The sequence below is a fragment of the Enoplosus armatus genome, chromosome 6 (genome assembly GCF_043641665.1).
Source record: "Enoplosus armatus isolate fEnoArm2 chromosome 6, fEnoArm2.hap1, whole genome shotgun sequence".
Classification (NCBI taxonomy): Eukaryota; Metazoa; Chordata; class Actinopteri; order Centrarchiformes; family Enoplosidae; genus Enoplosus; species Enoplosus armatus.
In genome coordinates this window covers 8,023,897-8,050,580 of record NC_092185.1, presented here as the reverse complement: position 1 = coordinate 8,050,580, position 26,684 = coordinate 8,023,897, and the positions used below count along the sequence as shown (strand labels likewise).

At 40.7% G+C, this 26,684-nt stretch overlaps 1 protein-coding gene across 1 annotated transcript in view; it reads right to left on the bottom strand.

Moving 5' to 3' along the window:
- The window catches only part of shank3a (SH3 and multiple ankyrin repeat domains 3a), a 130,219-nt gene that overhangs the window by 71,424 nt on the left and 32,111 nt on the right, over positions 1 to 26,684 (bottom strand). Inside the window, exons 4-7 of the mRNA XM_070906865.1 lie at positions 7,883 to 7,991; positions 7,166 to 7,317; positions 6,247 to 6,414; positions 3,104 to 3,220 (exon numbers count right to left, since the gene is read on the bottom strand). Coding sequence (XP_070762966.1) covers positions 3,104 to 3,220; positions 6,247 to 6,414; positions 7,166 to 7,317; positions 7,883 to 7,991 — 546 coding nt within the window. The remainder of the gene's footprint in view (positions 1 to 3,103; positions 3,221 to 6,246; positions 6,415 to 7,165; positions 7,318 to 7,882; positions 7,992 to 26,684) is intronic.

The following is a 26,684-nucleotide window of genomic DNA, read 5'->3' as shown; positions in this document are numbered from 1 at the left end:
TGGATCTGTCTGCCAGGAGAAAGACCCCTGCCATGCCTTCATTCACTGCTGCTGATCACATCTGCCAGGCTAAAATCCCAGTAAGTAAATGTTAATGGCCAGCCAGGCTGATTATGTTATCTTGTCATCCATCCACTCTCTCCCTTCTTCATCAATATGTATCTCTTTCTGACACTCTCTCTTTTCTCTCTCCATATGGATATATTGACCTTTGCCACTGGACTACTAGTTTCCCGGTCAATTCAACCAGCCCATTACTTTCTGTAATAGTACATAATCATCTGAGCCAGGCCTGTTTCGAGCATGCTGGAACCCTGCTAAGAGATGCTGTTTCTGGGATCAATCAGCTCACCGTGGTGTTCGGCTTCCACTGGCAGGATAACAGCCATCCATAGCTGTGGAAGCACACAAGAGCTGGACCAAGGTCCATTACCAGACTGTAGACTTACAAGTGACTGTAAATTAAGCTATTCACCCATTCTATCTTTGATTATATGAAACACACACACACACACACACATACAACCCCTGGCCCTCCCACCACTGAGAAGTGGAACATGTAATGACTTCAGTCACGTGGATGTGTTACGAACAGCTTGTATTAAGTTTTGATGCTGCTGTGCTTCCCAAACCCATGCTGACACACACATACACACACACACACAGTCTCTCTCTCCTGAGACTATGGTGTTCCAGTCCAGTTGAAGCAGGTCATTCCTCATGACTGGAATTAGTGGAGCAGTACACAGTTATAATAACAACACGCAAACACACACACATGCATGCACACATTTTTCACTTGTTCGTATGCAAAAGAGAGAAAGAGAGAGGAGTAAAGTGCTCATTTAATGTTCATGAACTGAGCACTACTCTCTGTTTGCAAGTGAAGGAGTAGAAAAGCCTCTTCCAGAATGCCCAGAGACATGTTTCTCTTCTAGCAGCCTCTAACCAAACAGGACAACGCAGCACATGGGCATACTATACCTAACACTTATCATTTTCCCAGGAGTATGCTGGTTTTCACTGCCCTCATCTCCCAGTGTCCTCCTCTCCCTCTGCTGATATAGAACACATTCATTCATATTTTAAAATATACACTATGTATTTCTTTCCATATTATCACAACCTCAAGACCCCAAAATCGTATTATTACTTTATTAGCTGCTACTACCATTGAAGCTTTCCGGTATATCACATAGAGTGCGATACAAATATCACCACCCCGACCATCATCTCAGGCAGTTAAAGTTTCCTCACTTGGGGACTGCAAAGTTAGGCAACAATTTCTTTCGGATGAATCAAATCAATGCTGATTTTTGGGGAGATTATAGAAAATGACTTAAAAGAATGAGGCTAGAAATGTTCTATGTACTTTTCTTATGTCAACAAATCCTATACCAAGACCAAAATGAATTTATGAATGAATTTATCCTGTAAATAAGTATTGCCTGTGTAGCCAAAGCCTGATGTAGCATATTCCTCTGTGCAAATTCCAATTTATTGTTCTCTAAAAACAATTAAAAACACATCAGTGTTGCAAATAACATTGTTCTGCTGTCTAAAATACTCACTAGAGCAACAAATGTGTGTTAATGCACAGCTGAAAATAGTCCCCAACAAAGCACTATTTATTCCTGTTTGAGTAACATTTGCTAAAAACTATCGTGCCCAGCTGTTTTACCAAATGTCCTCCTAAAAATAAAACTATATATTTCCTTTAAGATTGAAATTGTCAGTATAAGTACATGGTCATGGGGCTGAAAGCCACAGACAGGGTAGAGAAGTTGGGAAGTATGAGCAAACTAATGCATTGGTTTTTGTCTTTTCATGGCATGTGTTGACAAAAAGAACAATATGAAACAACGCCAGCCTTATCCTTTAAGACATGCTGTGCAAACAGAAAATTATTACAGACCAATACAGACCAAGGTAAGATCATCAGTGTGTAGTAATGAATTAGAGCTAGAGGTTGTCACTGTTGTACAAAGAATCAAAGCTGATCATTTGTCCTTATGGAGGAGAGCTCAATAATTGCCCTGTACTGTACAACTGCACACAGGCCCAGTCTGGTACTGATAGTCTCTAAGGTTTCAGTCACATATTGAACACAAAGCATCAAAAAATAATACAACAAAAAAAACAGGTTGCTGCTTTCATCCAAATTGCAGCACACAGATTGCATTAATGTGCACTGATGGCAACCCACATGACAGAAATATTCCTGATCTTTTGCCAATTTGGTGGCACACACTCCTACTTGGACCACTTCTCTTCAATCTCCCCTTTCAGTTCATTATCACAACATACAACAAATACAGTGGAGATAATGACCAGATAATGGAGTAATGGATACCTCCGCTTCAGACTGCCACTCAAGTACACACAAGTGTGCATGTGCCCGTACACACACACACACACACACACACACACACACACACACACACACACACACACACACAAAGAGGCAAAGCATGCTGTGAATGCTATCCTGCAAACCCGAAGGCCCTATACTGTAAAAGCAAGTCTCTGTATTGCAAGTATTGTAAGTGTCCTTTAGCAAGACACTGAACCCAACCGTGTTCAATGACGCAGCACAGTGACAGCTCCTTCAACTCTTGGAGGACAAGCAAACAGACAAAAGCTTACACACTTACATAATGTCCATATATACATGCTACAATTCACATACACATACACACCAACCCACGGATGATTCTTCAGAACAACTTCAGTGACAACGTTTGTGAATGTTTACTGTAGGCTCTTTGAGTGGTTCTTCATACAAGGTCTATGCGTGACAAATACAGAGTGGTTAAGGTATGTTTAAGTTTAGGCAACTTAAACCACTTAAGGTTAGGGAAAGGTTGTGGTCACGTTTAATTATTTAAGACTGCCACTGGTGTCTCAGCTAAACATGTCAAATAGCGGTTTAACTCCCTTATCTCCAACTTGTTGCCCTGCGATGCGAATATGACACTTCCTCCTGGCGTTGGCACTGAACACTGGCGTTGGATGTAAATTGTGTAATGTGCAACTGTCCAATGAAGAAGACTGAACCACCTTCACTCCGCAAACACACAAGTCATTATAAATGTTTTGGTACCTGGTTGTAGAGAGCACACACATGCAGGGCGGTGTTTCCAGATGCATTCTGGGCGCTCATGTCAGCTCCGTAGAACAGCAGGTGTTCAAGGTGCTGCACGTGGCCGTAGCGGCATGCCTGAAAGAACAGATTTACAATATTTTTTGTTTTACAAAATGAACCTTCGTTTACTTCCAAAGTCAAAAGGGAACAATCCCACAGTGTCTCTGAGAATGCACATGAGCAGGTTAGCATGTTTCAATCATATTTGTTGTACTGAAGAGGAACAAGTATAAAAGTGTGACGAAGGTCTCAAGCTGGATTTTAACCAGGGATGTAATGCGTATGTGCAACTTGGCCAAATGAGTCGACAGCACATTGTGTTTTTGTGAGCTGACCAATCACAATGAAGAAAGGGTGAAAATTGATGCTACATAAACAATCGAGAGTTTGGCAGCAGCCTCCCTCTGGCTCTGCCTGTTTGGCTGAAACCAGACAATTTATAATGTAACCTACCTCTTTCCTTGGCCACTAAATACAGTTGGAGATGTGATTGTAGTGGAATAACATTCTCAAATGCAAAAGGTAGCCCAAATACATTCTACAGATCACATATGCAGCAAATGTAACAAAAACTAAAACATGTAAACCTCAGAAATGTTAAAACTATTAAATCTTTTCCTTGTGTTTTACCTTGGGCTAATTCTCCTCACTCAAGCTGTTAGCATTCTCTAAAAGCAAAAGAAAACATTTTTTGTATCACCTGAGGCTAAATGTAAATCTGTGAGTTAAATTTATTCTGACAAGAGTGAAGCTTTTTTTTTTTTTAGCTTTTTTGTTTCACATATCTGGGAGCAATGAACTTTTCATCTAATCTCTATCTCCTCTCTCTTTTCCCCCCTCCTACTCCCTGGTTTTGTCCTGTGTCATTGACAAAGAAGCACACCAACTCTCCCCAGAAACTGTTCTCTCCCTCCTGTGTTCTGTCTCACTAAGAGTGTGTGACAGCAGTGAGACAGCACACAAATGATGCTGGGATTGTTGTTGGTTATCAGACCTTCAGCAGTGTATCCTAATGTACACAATATATACCGCTAGAATACTGATGCTGGAAAGGACACAGAAAAAGGGAGACTAGAAGGAGGTGAAAGAAATGAAACAGGGAGAACATGTGTAGGGCTGAAGGATTATTGTATTTACTGTGCAGTATCTTGAATTTATAAAGAACAAAGAAACATGATCTGATTCAGCGTTGAACTAAAACTCCTTCCATTTAAACCCCTTACTGTATCTGAACTGAAAGGACACACGTGTAAAAACAACCCCTCATCGTCTTCTCTCCCTCAGATGTCTTCATTGCCCCCTACGGTAGCAACTGAAGACGCTTGCTTCAGGGAAAGCAGAATGGAGGACAGATATAGCGTGTGATGGAAATAGCACCACTGCGCTAAGAAGTTCAAAGACAAAACATCAGAAACCAATCAGGCCTGTGTTGTTTAATTTATATTTCAATTCTTAGGTTAAACTAGTGTGTTTTCCCCCTGTGAAGAAAGGCAGACTATCTGTTCACGAGAGGTCCGGACCACTCGTGAATTCCGTTTGTACTTTAGAGAAAATCTGCAAATGCCACAAATTCTCTTAAATCGCTCCTAAGTGCCACAAATCTGTTTATTCGACTGTTTCTTGCATGAGGCCCATTGTCTTTCCAGTACAGAACTTTTGAACAAACATGTTCAGTGAAACACTCCACAACAAAACAGTTATCATAGTTCACCAATAACTGACAGGTTTCATTTAAACTTTTGGTTAATTTTTGTTTTATCCTAGACTACAAAGTTCAGTTCAGTTTAGATGGTGAAAAAACTTTTTTTTCTCCATCTTGCTCATCATTACTTTCAAATAACAACAATTGCAAGACCTTGAGATGAACTACACCAGGCTGAGAGTGTAGCGTGAGTAACTATGAAAGAGAGAATAACAGATGAAAGGGGAAGTTGGTGGGAACATGCGAGTAATAAAAGGTTGGTGCAGGAGACAGGCAAATATTGACTGACACGGTGCCTCCTTTTGGAGTTTTATTTGCCGAGTTGGGTTTATTCGGCTACTCACTTCGAGTCATTATATTTACAGTGGCAACAGATAATGGATCAAATAAAAATAGTGGCATGCCATCTCCTATGATAAAAATTTTGATGAGACTTTTTACACACAAGTATACCACATTTGAGTGTATTTAACATTAAGATTAGTTTAATTCTACTCTCAATACAGCTAAATGTTGCCATTCAACATTTCCTCTGCACTTATTCATATTCAGTGCCCGCGACAGAAGTGATGAATCCCACAGTACGAGAACCTTCAGACCTCCAGTGTCTTTCTGTCACTACTCACACATGTAAGCTAAAAAGCACTGACACAAACAAAAACAGCATGTAAGCACTAGACTCCATTATGTTTACAAAGCAGGGCATGCCTTGAGGCGATATGTGTATAAAATGCACACAATATGCTGTGTTTGCTCTTCGTAGAACCAATTTCTATGCTTGACACAGATGACACACCGACTTTGTGGGTATCAATGAAGTCCTAGTAACACCTCATTTCTGGAGGCCTCTACTTCACTAAGTATAGAAACACATATGTATAGGTGATGACATCTTAGTAGTCATCAGTATTTGTGCTGTATACTGCGTATCTCGTAGTAAATGAGCATTCAAAATGTGTGAGTGTGTACATGAATAGGTGTGGGTGGTCACACAATGAACTATGCCACATAGCAGTAGTGGTTTTACAAATATAAAATTGATTGAAGCAGCCAACCCACAAACATTTGCAGAAAAAAAAAGTATTTGTATTTATTTCTTCTGCTTGGAAATGCAGTTGAAAGTGCAGATTGATTTGAAAGTGTGCCAAAATAGTGAATGTCCAATCTTTTAGATAAAAAATGACTTTCTTCCCAAGCAGGAGCTTCCTACCAGCACATGACCCCCTCCCCCCCAAGGGATTCCACCACCACGAAAGAATTCTTAAACTGAGGAAAATACAAAAATCAATTCAATGAAACTCTGAAAACCAGACAAGACCTCTTACCCTGCACATGAATTTGTATTCTGCACACAGCCATCACTGTTCTATCTGTATGTGTATGTCTCAGTGTGTATTACCTGGTGTATCTCCTGCCAGCCATTCTCATCCACACAGCCGACCTGTGCATGATCATGCAGCAGCAGCTCGCAACAGTAGGGGTCTCCTCCTACCATCGAGCTGTGGTAGAGAGGAGTCAATCCCCTACTGTCTTTATAGTCAGGTGATGCACCCAAGTCCAACAGCGTCTGGTGGGAAAAGAAGAAGGTTAGAGAGGAATAATGCTTAAATGACTTCATACAATTCCCAGTCTCTGTTGCATCTATTATCACCATGCAAGATGAAGGTCAAAGAAACCAGTACATAGGGCTATATATGTTACACTAAGTAAATCCTGTCTCAAGAAAAAATTCAGAAACCTCAGCAAAGGAATCATTGAGTCAGTGGTACTGATCATTTCAATCACATCCCTGCAAATGTAGTATTATGAGCATTTTTGTACAATAGGACATGTATAAAATATTTGTAAATACACTATTATAGATTTTATTTGAAGAAATTAGCTAGAGTATGACCTTTCGTGGACTTATGATACCCAGCAACAGTCCAGGGACATTGAATATTTGAATGACAGTGAAGCGGAAAAAACAATTCCAGTTCTGGCTCAACAGGAAATTAATTATATGACTCATGTAAACCTTTCATTTAGGTTACAAGCCTCCTCAAACCAGACACATGCAAGGCCATTCAGCGAATATTCCAGCCCATTCAAAGAGGGCATGTTAAGCCTCACGTATTTAGTAATTGCTCAAGCACCCTCTGTACTCAATTGCTCAAGCACCCTCTGCCAGAGATTGCCTGCCTGTAAACTCTCCTTTCTCAGAGGAAAAGTTTGCAAGCAGGCAATTGGTGTAGCAAAATAGATAAAAGAGATGAGTCAGCTTTCTGCAATGATTGTGTGTGTGTGTGTGTGTGTGTGTGTGTGTGTGATATACTCACTATAAGCGCTGTATGGTTCTTGCTGCGCACGGCCTTGTGTAGGGCAGTAATGCCATCTTTTGTTCTGAAGTCCAGATGCGCCCCTCCACTCTTCAGCACCTTGATGAGCTCTGCACATCCCTCCAGCTGTGCTGCCAGCGTTAGAGGACATTCTGTAAAATCCAAGGATGAGCAAGCAAAGAATATCACAAAATCTTATTTCCAGTGACATTATTGTGCATTCTCCTTAGAAAATGAACATCCAACAATTGAAGCTGTCAATATTTGATGACAAAATTGCCCGCTACAGTTATCAAAACTATGGGTACATTTTCAGACTCTGTGTTTGGATACTGCCTTGGCTGTCGTGATTGTCACCCGCCGGTCTGCCTAAGTGGCTGCTTCCTGTTGGTGTTAAACCAGCCTATTCTCATGCTCCCCTCGCTTCACAGCACCTCTGTCAGACTACACGTCACCCAACAGGGAAATCTCCTTTATGGCTGGACAAACATTTGCATAAACGAGAGGAGATTAGCAAAGAGAGTAATCCAGCTTTGCTCAGCATGCAGAAGGCTTATTGCAGAAAATCCATACATGGTCATTTTGTGGTGAAGACAGGCAGAGAGAGAGAGAGAGAGTGAAAGCACGAGGGAAAAGACAAATCAAGGTTGAAAAGACAAAAGACAATTAATTAACTAACGGTACGGATGGGATTTTTCTAAGCACCAACTTCCTCACCTCCTGTGTCTGGATCATGGAAGTTGGGGTCCAGGCCTTTTTCCAGGAACCTTGAGACCTTTTCAATGTTCCTCTGCTGCACATACTCCATAAACTTCTTTAGGTTAGCCTAATGGAGGGAGACAAGGGAATGGTGAGAGGGGGAAGTAGAGTAAGAGACAGCTGTGATTGGGTGATGTCAGATTCATGTGGATGTGGGATGTTTAATAATGCAGTTCAGAGATGAAAGCTAAAGTCGCTGCTCTCTCCTTCCATGTTTGAAGGTTTTATTTCTGCTCTGTCATGCCAAGCAAATGGACCATGTGCAGCAGATATGTAAGCTACAATAGGGTGGACCAAAAGAAGAAAGGAAAGGGGCTGTAAAGTAACACTGAAATGAAGACCTTTCCAGTGGAGTTAGTGCCAAGACAATGAGATCCTGAGGCTAATGTCACATCTTGAGTTGAAAAGCAATGGTTACAATATACATTGCCTGAGAGCAACACTTTTACATCACTGGGTCTAACACTGGTTAAAAACCATTACCATAAAACAGGCACAGACACATTCACAAACCTACATGCAAATCCTACCCACCCAAATCCTAATACACACATAGTGTGCACACACACACAAATACAGTTAATTCCCTCTGTGACGTATGATTAAAAATATTCATCACCTCTGCTGATGGGTGTAAGCCTGTAGAGTATAGAGTGAAAAATGAAGCTGTGAGCAAGGTACCAGCACTAACATTTCATAATAGATTACTATAGCCTGAAGAATCATGGCAACAATCTATCTTGGATTATCTGAGACATAACATTATAGCCCAGAATGTATCTAATGACTATGTACTGTACTTACAAAAGACATTAAGTCAAAACAGGAATTAGTAAAACAAATTTACTACACTATAGTTTAATACTGAACATATACAATATCAATGAAAACATGGATGATAGCCTAATATGTATCTAGAGGATGTAATTACACAAAATCTGCAGTATCCCAAAAGAGCTTCACAGAGAACTTTCATTACTATTGCACTCTCCCAAGGTTTCTCAGCCTCAGTCATTACGTAACATCCACATGTGCAAAGCCTCCAGACACACACACATTACATTTTACACAACTTAATTACTAATGCAAAAGAAACACAATGCATTTACTGTAACATAACAAACTTAAAAACATACGTGTACATACAAACATGCACACTCCCGCGAAAGAATGCGAACAGAACGCAGCAGCCGTTTTGACACTCACCATGTGCTGCATCATACACTGCATATCCCTCGTTCTGAAAAGTCTCTACAACACCTTTCCGAATTTCACATCACACAACCCCTTCCTCATCACACCAAGACATCTGCAGCCCGCTTGCTTCTACAAGCCTGCCTCTTGTTCACACACGCCACACTGACATGCTGCGAGGAGCTGCCGACCGCTGCTCTCACCATCTCCAAGTCAAACTGAGTGAGAGAAATTCACTTTGGCTTTTTCCTTTTTTGTAGATGTTCTGTGAGGCAGTTGTTATGGTGATGGGATACAAAGACAGCTCTGGCAGCCAATGTACACATGAGTGGGAAGAGCGTTGGGTTGTGTTTGTGCGTGTGTGTGTGTGTGCACGCGCGTGTGTGTCCTGCATAATGCCTGGGATAATGTTCGGGGATGATTAGCCAGTGATCTGCTGGATCTGATGTGTGTTTTATTGCCTGTTGAACAGTGGGCTGATAAAAAGGCTTTGCTTTATCTGCTTTGGTGAGGGTCTTAATAAACTCTAATATTTTCTCCCGTTCGCTATCTTTCTCTTTCTGTAACTCACACACATAAATGCACACATGTGCAAAGACACAAACTTCATTATTTCCAAGTCACTATGACATACCGACAATTGTCTAAATATTCTGAAAAACAATCAAAGGGACGACCGTCTGTCATGCACCAGATTTGAAAGTCAAAGCTCTGTGCAGAACTGACTGGTGGAGTGAATAAACACAATGTGCTTGTTATTATTTTTGCAAGACCAATAATTTGCCATGAAAATGAATAGAAGAAAATTAAACAATATCTACTATTAAAACATTGATCTAAAGAGAATTGTATACAAATTTAAATGAAATCCAAACCCATCCATCTAACTATTAAATAAATAGGGAGTTTATATTTAAAGCTCAAAAACGTTTCCAAAATTGCCCCAATTTTATCCCTTGACAAGATAAAAAAATAGGGATGGGAATTGATAAGATTTATGATACCAATGTCATTATAACCTCTGCTTTTCTGTCCGATTCTTTATCGATTCCCTCATTGATTTATGTGTGGAAAAAAAGGTTTTCAATGTAAACGCAACTGTTATATTGTCTGTCATCATGTTTCATTGTCTGAATTAATCATTGTTTCAGCAAATTGCTGGCATTTCCAAACTTAATTGAAATTTTACAGACATTACAACTAGCACTGTTTCTTTCTTCTTCTTTCAGCATCTTTCTTCACATTTTGGGCCGTAAAGACCCCTGAGGCAAACTGTAATTTGTCATATAGGGCAATATCAATAAAATTCACTTGACCGTTTCTTCCTCTCTGCCATGACTCCTTCTTGTTGCAAGTTTCCAGCAGCGTAGACGCATACGTTTGACGTCATTTCATTTTGCAATGTGCAACTGTCAGAAAAACAAGCCGACATTGATGAAAGGAACTGATAAGCTCGGAGGCATACGATTCCAATGGATCGGATAATTTGGAAATCGGTTCTCAATTCCCATCATTATCAAAAAACCATCCAGACTTTAATCTCTGCACCTCTTATTATATACTTATATTTCTCCTCCTTTAGATACTGCAGTTCTCTTTCTTCCTGACTCAGTCAAAAAAGTCCCTGTCATGTCCCCAGCTTGAACAAAAAAGCCTTCTGCTGGTACAGAGAGATGAATATGGATCATTTTACTTCAACATTCTGCACACAGATTACCTATTACTTTTAGTAGCAACCACCTAACAGTAGATAGGTCTATCTTTTGCATTTATCACCCAAGCTGTTATCATCCAAGTGGAAAAATTTAAAAAAGGAGTAGAAAAAAAAACGAGTAGTACCCCAGCCTGTTCGCATTTCATTCATTCATTTGCCATGTTTTATTTACATATGAAAGTGACTACTGTTCCTCATGGGCTATCAGAGTGTAGGTTATTCATGACAGTCTGGATGTGGCATTCTTTCCGTTGTTTTATGGGAAGAAAAATTACTTTTTTTAACGTTATAATGACAAGTTATGTAATCTAAAGCAGAAACAAAATTGGCGGCCACATCATGCACACAGCAGTAGATAAAAACATTGCTCCCATAAAAACCACTGAGTCAGCAAAAAAAAACATTAATTCTGTAAAAACTACGCAACAACTGAGGAGTGGATGATGAACAAGTTATTATCATGTTCCATAAAACCTTGGTGGTTGGTGGGAAAGACCATTAAGACCAGTGATATCATCCTTGATAGTGTATGTACATTATATTCCAATGCAAAATGTCATATAAAAACAAAATGATGAACATTACAATCATCAGCAAATGTCCTGACTTTATATCTAGCGTGCGAAAAAATAATGAATCACTCAACCTCAAACACAAACACAGTTGCTTTGTGTCAAACTGTGTCAGACTTGATACACTATACAGGCTTTACGAAGTGTGAGGCAAAATGTGCATGCATGTAGGCTTCTCTGGCAGTCAGCCATGTTTGTAACAGCATGACAGCCTGTCTGAAACCACTGAATAAACTGCTGTAGGAACGCCAATCAATCACACTAACAGGAGATGGATGGGGAGCTGTGATCAAACTCATTGATGAGGGAGTGGATGTGTACATGACCTAGTGAAGCCATATTATAGGTAACTATGTCCATATAAAGGCACAATAATTGCTTAAGGAAAGTCCCTGAATGCGCAATGCATGCCACTAACTTTGTGAAGTACAAATTCATTTTTTTATTCCCAGCCTTAAACTTGGCAGTTTGTTGTAGTTGCTCAGGTGCCAGCTGCAATTAGCTGAAGGGAGAAGTACTTTATAACCTCTTCTCTATCACCCATGTATACATTCTTATAGCTCTACAGTTTGATTACAATTTTTCTTGTATGACCATCTCTTGTAGTTACCTCCATAGATAACACGTGAGTTGACTGGTAAAATACCATCACACACACAAGCACACACAAATGCAACTTATGTCACTATTGGGATCTATATCACAGCAACCACTGTCCTCTCCAGGGAGGAAGGGTCACCCTAGCAAAGGGATAGAAACAGAGGAAAGAAGAAATAAAAATGATAGATGCTGTACACTGTGGTGCCCAACATGTACACACATGTATGTACACACGCACATATGTACATAAATAGCTAGATACCTGTGCATGCTTTGGTACACATGTTGACACACACATGGGGGGAACAAGAAGGTAACTCTGCATTAACATACCACTAAGTGTTGAGGAGCACTCTGGATGAAAGAAAGTGCAAAAGAAATCTAGTCTTCAAAAGGCTACAGATGTAATTCATCACTTTCAATCAGAAGTCACGACATGCAGCTTGTCTTCTCAGTCTTACGGCCGGGCCACACATCCTGCGTGAGCGGCGCATGATGGCTACCTCGCTGAACTGCTGCATGTCGCACACTTGTGGTGTCCACACAGACAGCGCTGCTGCTGCCTGCCCTGTCTTTCTACATTGACTCTGCCTTTGATATGGATCATCAATAATAGCATGTTTCATATCATTTCATTATAAATTTAATCTTTATTTAGTTTAGGCAGAAAAAGGTTAAGAGGTGTGTACTTAATTGTAAGTGTTGAATTAAATTCTTTTCATGCCTGTGACATATTCTACAGATACAGATATTAAAACTACAGTGAAATGTGTGTAATGTTGCTGGTATGGTCTCAATATAACTGTCCACAGATCATTTTCACTGTCTTTTTGCTAAAGTTTAAATTTCTAATGAAATCATATGAAACATTATGGCCATCAAAGTCAAAGTCAATGCAGAAAGACAGGGCTGGCAGCAGCAGCATCGCAGCAGCAGCAATGCTGTCACCACACGCCTGCGAGACGCAGCAATTCAGCGAGGTAGCCTTCACGCGCCGCTCGCGCAGGATGTGTGACCTGGCCGTTACAGTGTCTCACCTCAACTGCTTCTCATATCTCACACTTCATTCCAAGCGATACGTGGTCTGGTCTGGTGTGGTAACAGTGACAGTAGTGTATTTGAATAGAAATACTACGAAGAGAAGAGACGATTGCATGTTTGCACAGCCAAAATAGATGGTGTACCAACTTTTTTAAACAGCCAACCAATACTCCATTACCTGCAACAACAATGTCACATGATTATTATTTCTGTTTGACTCGTGGTCTATGCAGCTTCTGTACATACACTACTGTCATGGGATGGGATAACCCTGATGTGCTGGATCAAGAAAAGAGAGAGGCAAGACAAACAAAGAAAAGACGAAAGAAATTGAACATAGTGTTTCATCTCAGTGCAGCAGAGCAAGAAACTGCAGCAATAATCAACTCCAAGAATCTATGGCAATTTCCCAACTTAAAAAATAGCCTGCAGATTCATTATGATGCTGAGCACACGGTGTCCTCACATGCTCCACATATGATTAGAAATTAGCTTACTCGTCAACTACACCATTTGGTATGTGCTGTCTTTGATATGAATATTATTTGTGTCCTTTCACAGGCGGCTACAAACTTTAGTGCTACTACTACTGGACATTTCCAGAATATGCTAAAGATAGGTTATTAATAAAAGTAACTACTACTACTACTACTACAACTACTACAAGTGAGATACCTCCTAACCAAAAACAACACTACACTACAAAACCTACTGCATTTAAGACTTTTTGGATCACCAATCAGAGGCAGAAAATGTGTGTGAGAGCTACTCCATCTAGCAGGACAAAGAGGATAAAGGTTCCTTCTTCAGTACCCTGAGGAGGCTCTTGTCTCCTCTACCACTAAGGGGGGATTATCTGCCACTAAAAAGCCTGGGTAGGAGGCCAGAAATTACAGGGACAGCATGAATCCTCCTTGCCTCCCTTGCTGACTTCTTTGCCTCTTTTGGTCACTGTGTTCTGCAGATTTCTCCTCCTTTTTTAAGCATTTTTGCCGTAGCGTCATAAAAGGAGGTGTTCAATACTTCATGTGCATCCATGTGTGATCCATGCAGCATGTACGTATGTGTGTCAGACACTTTCACTGCCCTATATTTACACTCATTACCACATGGCTCCATAGCCCCTGGTCCCTCACAGCTGGCCTAAAGTACGCTGTGCCATGGATGAGTTGTAATTACAATGCTCACCAACATGATGCTTATTCAGGAGGATCATATACTGGCCTAATGTGAGCTGGCCCGTATAATTCAACACATGCTCTAAAGCGTCACAACTGCTTAGGCAATAAACACAGTGAGCATGTGCAGTGGGTCATGGGGATTCTCTGGGGACCATCAGACATCAGGATGATATGAGCACAGCCTAAACAGTTGGGAGAGAGCGGGCGTAGAAGTAATGCTTCAGCCCGTCACCACAGAGTCCTGCTGTCAGTGCCAGCCACATTACAGATTCTGTATCATGAAGACAAGCATACGGTTACAGTCAAAGATATTCCCACATCCCCATCAAGGCCTATTGCAGATGCCTACATGTGACATAGACCCATGTGTTGAAGTCCTTGTGTGTGAGTTCAGACCCACCGCATTGTATAGTGAAGTTAGTTAGTTATTAGGGTGATCCCTAATAGTTGGCAACAAAGTAGACTGTTACTGTAAAATTATTACTGATCTTATTGTGAGTATACCCTGTCAGCGTCGAGCTGTCATATTTGTGTAGTGAAGCATAGTCAGATGCCAGATGACTCGTCTATTCAGCCTGTCTGACAGTGATGTGGAAAACAGTGGTGACACTGACTGATAGTCTGATAAATCAGACCCAACAGTGTCACTGATCAGCAAAACAGCTGAAACTGTTGTGGTCAATTTGATTAACTTAATTACTTGTAAGCACTGTTGATAAAAAATGTAGGAAATTCTGTACATATACAATGTAATATTGCAAATTACAATCATCATGGGGGCAGAGATTCAGTGTCCATTAATACAATCCTACCAAAAGTATTAGCTGACTATGTTTCTCTACTTCATATGAAATAGAGGTGCTCTTACTACAAATTCTGGCACCAACAATCAGTCACACATTAAAAGTGCCTATTCCTGTGTGTAGTCACGTCAGCAAACACCCTTATCTGGCACAGAGTGTTCCTGATTCTCTGCCTGTCTGAGCGTTGTTGACAGTCACTTATATAAAGGCTGGAGCGAGAGTGGGCAAGCCTTGACCCCCGTCTCCCAGATGCTTTGTACAGAGGCTGCCCTGCTGCAGGGGCAATGCATTTTAATTAGACACACAAATCGAGAGACACAACTCCCCATTAGATACATACAGAATCCGGCTACAGTCCTTCTCACGCAACAGCTTTTAACAGCAGTGAGAACGCAAATGACACCTCTGTTTAGCAATGCACTACAAACACCGGCATTTGTCATACTTTCATTAGAGTTTTATCGAAAGTAAACATTTGTAAAAGATAACTTAAAATTAAGTAAAATAATAGATTTTTGATGACGCAATTTCACATAGTTCCAATATAGAGCATGAAACTCATGTGCTGTATAGAAAGGTTATAGCTATTGTTAATTTTCAACTCTTACTGGGCTTTTACATGTACAGTGTAATTAAAATATACAGCTTTCAGTATCATATGAAAATACGATAAAATACACATACCACAATACACCAATACACTTACACCAAGAGTATAATTAGCTAAAAATGGGTACAGCTCTGGTTTGCTTTGTTGTAAAAGATTTTATATCTGGAATTAATTTGATTTCAGTTGATTTTGTGTTTCAGAGTTGACAGCCCTTTGTGGAGAAAACTTATTGTCCAAATTTAGACCTACAATGTGGTATTTTACAGTTGCCATTCACCATGCTCGCACTTACACTGTTACTGTCTTGTCTTTGAAAAATGATGTATGTTGATGTAAAGTTCTCAAACCTAAGTAGATTGTATCTCTTTTGTATGTGACAGTGATGCCACCAGACAGGCTTTTTCAGTGCCTGATTGTATAAGGATGTGAGGTGTCTGATGGTAGATGGTGATGTTTGAGCCCCTACTGACATACAATATGAAAAATGAGAAAATAAAATCATAGAGTGCATAAAAACTGGGCTGCCTGAGTGGGTATTTAAATGAATGTATTGTAGTATCACAATACATAATAACACACATTAGAATATTTAGCCTTAGAGTGGTGCATGTTGAGATGAAGACTAAAAAGTGCTCGATTATGAGGCATATTCTATAACAGGCAGTACAAATGTAGGATATGCTTTGGTAAGTAGTGCTCTGGTGAGTCATAAGGGGTAAAAACGGGGAGAGAAGGTAACATAGGCCCCGTTTAAACCTGGAATTAACATGCGTCTTAGGTGATTCGATCACAAGTGGACAGCTCTAAGTACAGGTGTGAGTGCACCCAGGACGCATTGAGATCCGATCGCTTAGACCACATTCGTAGGTGGCCTGAGTCGTATATGGCCCGCACACCAAGGTCTTTGCAAACTTCTTTTCCGACAAAATTTCCGGCACATTAGACACATGACGCATGTTAATGCCAGGTGTAAACAGGGCCATAGGTAGATAACATAGATAACATACATGTAGATAGATTACTAAGCAGGGCAAACAAGGCAAGCACAGTTCTTAAAAGATGACAACGACAAAAAACAGTAGCACAATAAAGATAGTGAAGTATTGTATAGTTCACAAAAATGGGTCTTTTTGATAATCTTGTATAAATATGGACTTGAGGTTGAGGATACAGACTCAAGTCACAAACTGAAAATGAAGGGAAGCATGCAGTCTATTCACTCATTTCCTTATCTGAGAGGCATCATGTAAGCATACTGAGATGCTTTGGCAAAACCTCAAAGCAAACAGTGAGTGTATAGTGAAGCTGTCACTGGTCTATTGCATCCTCCATTTGACTCAAGGCTCACTATCAAAACAGAGGCTCCTCTTTTCAAACCTCTTCTCATCCGAAGGAGAAAAAAAACAGGTTGGCAAATGGCTACCTAGTTATATTTGTGAGTTTATTCTATAATTCATGGATTTATTGCAAAGTATGAAGGTCTAGAAGCATGTTCCTATTAAAAATGCAACACAATGACGTGGGGCGGCACAAACACAAGCAAATGGGGTCACGTGAGGGGAAGGAATGGAGGAGAGTAGTGCCAAGAGATGATAGAAGAAGAGAAATGTGAGTAGAGCAGCAATCTATTTACAGCTCGTCTTTCTTATCCTGTGCGATATTGGTTTCTCTTGAAACTTTAAGCAAATAAAAGACAGAGTAACTCCTCTGACAGAAACATCCTACAAATGAACTGTAGTTGTTGTGTAATACTGTAATGTACTACTGTAGATGTTACATTAGGTAACATTTATATTATTATAAAATAATCTTGAGTCTATTTGATTATTTTGATCTTAGAGTCAGTTTTTTTTTCTCTTCAGTTCATCCCAGGTTTAGATAAGATCTTGACCTGCTTCCAGACTTTATTCTTGCTGACCATTGTACGTTCTTGATGACTGTGAGCCAATCTTATTATAACAAAATAATGGCTTAGTGTCAAACATGATCCTGATTATGTTTGCTATAACGCTATAAAAAGAGAGATTAAAATACTCTGAAAAGGATTACTCAAAAAAGGTTAATTTCACTCTGTGGTAACATAGTGGGGCCATAATTTGTGGTAGTGTTTAGAGCGTGTGAGAGTGTTTATTTAAAGCTAAATCAACACTTTTCTGACACTATTTTAACAAAACCTGAAGCTTCATTAAGTTTATATGTATTTCTTCAAGGACTATTGTCTTTGATTGCATTTGACAGTACAAGAGCTGAAGATATCGGGTTAACCTATATACACTGTAACTGAGTATTCCAGTGTATCATAGGCACCGTGCTGTGTTGCTGTTAAAAGGGACCAGAGTTGTGAACTTTAGGTTTTCAGGATGGATAGCATGATAGAAGTTCAGTCATTAGCTCTGTGACCATGTTCTGCCTTCATCACTCAAACAGAATTCACTGCCAGCCTGGCACAACATACCAGACAACTACACACTACATCCCAGTCAATACGAAATACTACTGCTCAGAAACTGTGATGCTATGCATTGCGGAGTTTAATACTTGATTGCAATATCAGGTCAATATTAGCTACACATATATAAATAAGGTAGAGGAGTGTGTATGTATGTGCGCGCATTTGCTCCCATTGCTGTCTTTGTACATACATTGCACAACTACTCATTTTTTCTCATTATAATTATAGTGTCACCTATTCAGTGTCCAACCAACTGTGAAATATGATCACAATCTCCCCTCCTGTTCCTGAGTCATGGTGTTGAATAATGGCCAAAACAAGTGTTTTTCCAGGACATTATGATGTCACAGTGACGTTAACCTTTAATTTTTTGGGTAAAAAATGTCATCACTTCATTATTGTATCCCATTAAACATCTGTGTGAAATTTTGTCATAATTACCACACCAATTATGGCCAAAATCGTATTTGACCTTTGAGTCAAAAGTGTCATTATCCAACCAAATGTGAAATATGGTCATTAATTGTTGAGTTATGGCCAAAAAAAGTGGACGATTATGTCAAATTTCCCTAAAGTCGTTCCTTTTTGATGTTTGCGATTTGGGAGGGTGACACAACTCCACCAGAAACCTATGTTTGTCACAATAATGACCGTAGCATAGTGAGCATGTAGGTGGGCAACAAACAAGTGGTGCAGGTTTTTTTGCGGTGAATCTAAATCACTATTGAAAACTAATGTAAATCCAAGACTACTGCTGCAAATCCTCCGAAAGGAGGCAACTTTTCAGAAGCATTTTTTAAGCCTTCAGGAGATGAGTGTTTTACACTTAAAACAAAAGGTTTTTGGTGGAGTTTTCCTTTAAAAGACCTGGTTTACACATTGCCTGTTAAAATGTTTAGAACTGTACCACACACAAACAGAGGTAGAGTGTACGTTTAACAATATATCTTGCTGGTGGATTTAGTAAAGCGGCCCAGTAAAAGAACATATTAATTAACCTTCTCGGTTTAATGTGGGTGTTTAAACTCCCCTTAGAGACAAAGAGCTGCTGCGTACCGCTTCACGCCTGTTAGAACAGAATGGTGTTTCTTTGTGTGTTTTAGCTGTATGTGCCTTTAAGCACTTCTGCATCTATCTATGTCTGTTTGGACCTCAGCCTACAGTATGTTTGTCTGAGAATCTCCAATATCCATACCTAACAGGCTTAAAGTGTAAAGCTCTCAGCTACAAAAAGACCAATATACTGTATGACAGAGTATGGACTTGATCCCGAGGAATAGGATTTTCTGTGAGGGGAATCTTCAACCTTCACTGTATAGCAGCAAAATACATTTCTGAGTAATTTGATACACTCTTAAGCTTAGGGGGGCCTAACACTACATGAAAAAGCATGGAGGCCTGAGGATGAAATCTATTGGACTTAGAGGACTAGACATACATACACACACACACACACACACACACACACACACACACACACACACACACACACACTTGCTGATTCATAATTTAGCACACTAAACACACATTTTATTCATGATCCTGAGTGCAGTAAAAAAACAAAAATACCCCCCCCCCCCACACACACACTCAGTGATCGGGGTGCTGTTACTATAGCAACAACATCTAACACATCATTGACCGTGTATGTTTCTGTATAACATGCAATTGCATTTTACACCTCTCTGGTGAAGACTTCACAGCTTACTTAGTTCCCATGAGTCACAGTCATTATCATAGTAATCGTAACACCCTAAATAACTTGCTCCCTCCAGTGTCCCGCATGGTTTTTAGAGATCCAGTATTTTACACACAGTCCCTTAACAGATTTGTTTCTGTTTGTCTTGTTTATGTAGGGAGTTCCTGATCTTTTTATTGATGTTTTTAAAGGGTAATAGAAAGCAGATAAAGGACAACAAGAGCCAAAGAAAGAGAAACAAAAATTGCCTCTCTGCATTCTAGCTTAAAGCCAGCCTTTACCTGGACTCATGCCATCTGCTGACACAGCGTTCACATACCAGTATAGTTACCCTATTATGTGAGCTATCTCTGTTTTTAAACCAAATAAAATGAGACACAATCAGACAGACAAGTCGATCTGATGCGAACCCTCTTACATGGAGCATGTGAAAGCAGTCTTCACTAATGTGGTCAGCCTTTATCTGGTGAAGTCAAATCTGAGTCATTCTTACACGAAACAGTGAAGAAAAATCAGCAGCGGCAGTCAAATGAAGTACTGAACTAGTGTCTGCACTGTACTTTAGATAAACTGACGCTCCCAAAATCAAAACTTAACACACGACTTACTGAGTCACAACCAGCTGAACATGTGTACGTGAAGTACTATAAATGCCAAGCCACAGAGTTATAATAGGAAGTCCGGAAAATCCAAAGCTGGCACACAAACAAACATCTGCACTACAAACTAAATGTTGCTCCACAAACCTCTTTTCTATACGAGTATATAAATAAGAACAGTGCATAGCCCCGCTGTGTCAGTTACCTGCATTTACTCTTGATCACATGAGTCATTTTATCTGTAGTGTGTTGTGTCTAACCTCTGTGGCCCGGCTCCTGGTAGCTCTCTCTGAACGTAGCAGCATGGTGCCTCCTGAGTAATCCTTTTCAGAGGCACTGGAATAATATGTTTTAGCTCTGTATAATATCTAGTATTCCTCTTGATGAACTACAGTTTGGGCAGCCAGGACTGTGTGAGCTACCTCTGCTATCGTTGGCTAACGGCGGGAACAAAGCACGTCAAAACCACGGCCTCTTCCCCACTCATCAACACACTCACAAACATGCAGCGCACTGGCTTATTGTTTGTGGACCCCAAACACATTCTGCTGTACACTCAACCAATTCCACCCACCCTCCTAGCTGCACTGGCAGCATAGCTTTGTCCAGCATTGTCTCTTCTATCAGTACAATTGAGTGCTGGCTTATTTGCCAACCCATTAGTGCAAAAAAAGAAGGCATAAGCATAAACAGGAACACACAAATGTGAACGTGCAGACCTGTGATAATGACAGCTCTGTAATCCATGACAGCTAGTAGGTAGCCTATACTGACGGCCTTTCCTTTACTCTGGTGGTCTTTACAGCCATCTTAAGGCAGCAGGTATTTGTTCCATCTGTAGCCACTAACTGGTGTCATGTTGCACACTGTCAAGCCACAATTGCACACAGCAGATATGCTGGTTAAAGTTTGTGTAATAAGCACCAGACTGTTGTAAAATAACCACAGAAACCTTTGTGCCCATGTGCACACCAAGCTTGTTCTTTTGATTAATTATTCTACAGTTTCTACTGCAAATCAATAGACATATCTGAGACAGAAATCAGTTGTTTTGCAGATCAATTAAAACTTCTTTCTCAGCTAATTACTCCCTCAGGACAGTCCGTTCCTGCAATTCCTCTCCCGGTGTCTTCATCCAAAACACCAGGTAACCGGGGCAACGGCTACACATGTCATCTTTTTTATTACAAGTCTGATCTGCACGAAACATACAACAATACGTTCCCTCTGAGGAAAACTCTCCACAGGATTCCAGCAGTCAGAGCCCTGAGTTTAAAGTGAATGAAAGTAGCAAATGGGATTGGACATGATTGTAGCAGCGTCTAACACGCCCACCTATAATGTATGATAATATATTCTTTCTGATCCCACCCCAGAGGTGCGCCAGGAGAGTCTGGCCACGAAAATACCAAATGGTGGGGCAGGACACAATTGACTGCGATCTGCGCCGTGCTGCAGGGTCCACGAAAATAGAGGCTCAGCATAAGGAAGTTACAATTCATTACAACTAAGACCAGGTGGCAGACACTATGGCACCTGCAAACCACCGGGTGCATCTGCTTGCAAGGTAGACAACGTTTTGTGTGAGGACTGCGATGGAAAAGGTGTATCTAGACATATTTTGGTATAAATGTGACTGTTTGGAACACACTGAGCATACAGGTGGATGATGGAGGGGTTGATTATGTTACAGAAGTGGTTTGAGAGGGTTTCTTTAGATATTATCATACATTTTTCCACTGTGTCACTATTAAAAACTTACTATTTCCATCATGAATGCAAGCTGACCAGGTGGAGGTAAAAACAAAAATGTTCACAGCCATTGTTTCCACACGGGGTGTTTGGTACTCAAAAGATTTTGGGTAATAACTAAAAATCAGTGTGCAGTCTAAGTTACAGTCCATACATGATGTCACATGAAATATGACAACAGAGCTCTATTATTTGTTTGTATGCATGACTGTGTGTTTTTGTGTGTTTGTAAGCAGGGTGGTCAGGGAGGATGAGGGGAATGCATGCTGTCATCAGAATCAAAGAGTCCAGAGAAAGAAAGAGCTGAATCAGGTGCAGTCATGTGCTTTTAGACAGACACACAAACTGACACCAGGACACAGGCAGGCGGACAGTAGGGGGACAGAGCCAGAGGATGAAACACAACTAAACAGACCAAAAGGTGAACTGGAGCTCAGCCTGGTAGACGTTATGTCAAAATACAGCTGAAAATATAGCAAAAACGATCCTCCCCTATATTTGAACCCTGGCTGCAAACAGGCCTACGGGCTACGGAGAGAGAACAGACGAGGGCAGCCAGCAAGCTCCAGGCTGAGACAGGGGTATGTGGGTATTGTATTTATTCAGCCAGATGATTATTAGAACTCTATTGTGCTTTATGCCTCTGGCATCCTATTCTACAGTCATCTATTCATACTGGCTGACCTAGAATGATGGAGTTTCCGGCTAGTGGGATATTGTACTGTATGGAGCAAGAGCTATACAATGTTATATTGTTTTATTGTGAGATGAACTTCTGCAATGAGGCGTAACATCATCAAGACCAAACAGCAAGTCAATTTCCAGTTCGGTTAAATTGATGGATGGATGGATGAATGGATGGATAAATACAAAATGCATGATACGTCCCCTTTTTCAAAAGCAACAGTGATGGTCGGTAGTGTCTAAAAGGTCCCCTTATATTGCAGACACACACATACAGGGAGGAAATAAATAATTTGAGTATGTGGAGCTTTGTGCAAGCTAAATGACATTTCTGTTGGGTTTAATTATCTGTAAAGACACGTACCACAGACATGTCTGTACAGTATCAGCTGCTAATTTGGGGATGTCAGAGATTTTTACATGTCAATGCAGAAGTTGCCGAAACTTCTGGTTTCAAATTAAACGTAAAGCGGTGCTATGAACAACATCCTCCTCCTACTGCACTGACATAATAATTAACTTAAATCACAAAAACTGAGCCAAAAGAATTAACATTAGCAGTACCTACAAGCACAGACCCACATAGAGCTTACTGGGTAGTATTATGAAGAGCCTGGGGCTATAGTTTCTACATGGCCTGGTTTCAGAGCATACTGAACACAACAAAATCAATTCCTTCCTTCTAATCTGTCTAAGCATTGTCTCTCTCACTTACACACACATACTGTACACACCCTTCTTAGAAATTAAGACGGGAGGTGAGATACTCTTGTGGTAACTAACACATTAAACTACAGTGCTGCAATTTCTCACAGAATAACCTACAAACATGCTAGAAAAGCAGGAGCATACAGAAGACACTGAATGGAGTGTATGAAAAAGTATATGAAAAACCAAGTTACAAAACAACAGAGGGGACATGGTGTTAAACTCTAAATCATGTTTTTTTATACCCCATAGACTCCATACATACTGTATCAACAATTTACCTAATAGACTCATGGGAGACATGTTTATGTGGGATATTTTGTTGAGTAGGTCAGGCTGCCCATTTGTGCAGTAGCTCAGGTCAAGCTGCCCGCAGGCCCTCCTGTTGACAGCTGCCAGCTGCAGAGCCCTCACTGGCTGAGACTGACAGCTCTGAGACTCTCAGCAGAGGTTCACAGAAAATACTGTATGAGGCAGTAACTTTGCTTAATAAGTTTACCCACTGTGCCCAAGTTATTATGCTGTCTTTTCATCGCTTTCAGCTTTGTCTCTCACTCTGACACAAACACAGTGAGGCTGTCTCCATCCAAGAGACACAAGAAGAGCATTATGATAACAGACAGTGAAGACCACAAGGCAAGTTCTGTCCTGGGAGACTCACTGGCAGATCCTCACCGACACATTGGCATGTGCGTGCGTAAGCACATTTTTATACACACGTGCACCTGCATGTGCACATACACGCTTGCATACAGGAATATCTGCTACATACAGACACACGTGCGCACGCACAAATATGTTTGCCTTACTTACTCAGAGATCCAAAAGCAAATCATAGCCAATCATACTGGCCACAGCACACACACACATCCGCACATCCTCTGACATATCAGACACACACACACACACACTAACAAACAGACACAATGATGCAAGCCCACGGTTAGTAACTGAATCAGTGCAGAGAGAAACATTAGCATTCTGTCAGGGTTTCAGACAAGACTGCACCAGCTCTTCACACAGCCAACATGCAGCAGAGCATAACAACAGAACGAAAGCCAGAGAGAGAGAAAGAACATAGGGACAGGTAGACAGGGATGGGTTGGGGAGTATTCATGAATAATTGGATAGATAGAAAGTATGAAAAACAGAGAGACAGAAGAAGAATAAGCCACGTTTACACCAGAGATAATGATAAAACTAAATTAAAGAGATGATGAGAGCAATTGGGGTACCTTACTATTGAGTCTGGCCTTCCTGGCTTCTTTAGTTTTTTTTTCCCTTCTCCCGGCTGCTTGTCTTCTGCCCAGAGCGGATCCCATCTCACACACACACGGACACACTGCCAGTCACACACGCACTCTCGCAGGTCAGCTACAGTCCCAATGCCAAAACATCATCCACATGGCCATATCCAGTCCCCCTCCTCCTCGTCTCCTCTCCTCTTGTTCTCTCCTTCTCCTTCACTACCTCTCGTCCTGTCAAAGTAGCACATGCACACTCACATGGTCACTCACACAAACACTCACGGACACGGAGCACGGACACACACACTGACTCCTGTCCATGCATAGACAGACGGAGAGATGGTAAGGGGTGATTTGCAGGATGCTGGAGAGAACAGAGGGAGGGTGGGGAAAGAGAGAGCCAGAGAACAGGGAGAGAAAATAGAGGGAGGAGAGAAAGCGTAAGATAGAGGGAGGGAAAACTGAAAGGGAAAATGAGATGGAGTGGGTGGGGTGTAGAAGCAAGGGAAGATATGGATATCCAAAGTGAGAGGAATGATAGAAAAGAACAGGCAGAAGAAGGGAAGAGTGGAAATCCCTTAGTAGACATGAAAACACTGTGGGGCGCTGGTGCAATAGTGTTACATGACAGTGGGAACTTTATGATTACTGAGTAATGCTCATGTTATTGTATCTGAGTGTTCCTGAAAATATTGTTATATTTAAATCCACAAATTGTTTGTACAAATAACCCCACTTAAACAACGCCACACATGTACAGTACAGTATCTGTGCATGCACATGAGGTATAACACGAAAACACAGAGACACATTAGAAACAGCACAAACAATTTCAGCTGAGCCCTCTCTACGACTGGGAAATATTTTTTTAAATCCCAAGTTCCATGTCTGTGTGTGTGTGTGTGCGCGCGCATGCATGCACAAGTGAGTATGTGTTCTTGTTTCTACTCAGAGATGTCTCTACTTTGTTCAAAGTACCAAATATCTCTTCCTTTTAGGGGATTATCCATAAGGGGAGCTTTGTGTGTGAGGGATTCCCCGTTGGAAAAACCTCTCATTCTGTGCCATGCAGCTGTGTGTGAATGTGTGTGTATTATGCAGAAATTTCACATCAAATTTCATAGTGACTGCAGTTGCAATAACACTGCACTGATAGGAGGGTTGAGGCACTGTACAAATGCTCGGTGGGATCTGGCATCTGGAACAATATCACACCTACAATGAGCTACATTCTCTGTGTAGTTTCATTGTAAATTGAAAACAATGCAGGAATTCTCATTCTTATACAACAAGCTTCTACAGTAACAACAATACAAAGCCTCAGTGTAGGAGGAATAGCATTACTCTGCAATACGTTTTGTGATGCTTTTCCACACATGTATACAACAAAAAATGTGCATAATGTGGGCACTGATTTGGCCTGTGAATCATATCATACAAGACATTGTTATCCAAAGAGTAAGCACATTTTATATTTTGATATTGTGTGTGAAGAGTATGGTCTAGACCTGCTCTATATGAATAGCTCTCTGAGATATCTTTTGTTATGATTTGGCACTATTTAAATTCAATTTAATTGAATTGTGATTCCTCAACTGGTTTATTCATTGATTCATATGAAATGCCCTCACTCTGGCAGTGCACTCTGTGACGTTCGTGACCACATTACCAAATAGTGCGTTACTAAATGATCTCCACCACTGTATATGCCTCTTTAGTTTCTTTCAACCCACCCCCTCCCTAGCCATCTCTATGGCCATGATGCCCAGGGCTATCAGCTATAATTACATATACAGCAGACCTATCTATCCATCTATCCAACCATCCAACCATCTGATCTTGCATGTCTACTGTCTATGTATCTTTTATTGGCTGCAAAGGTATAAAAGTCCAATAAACTTAAC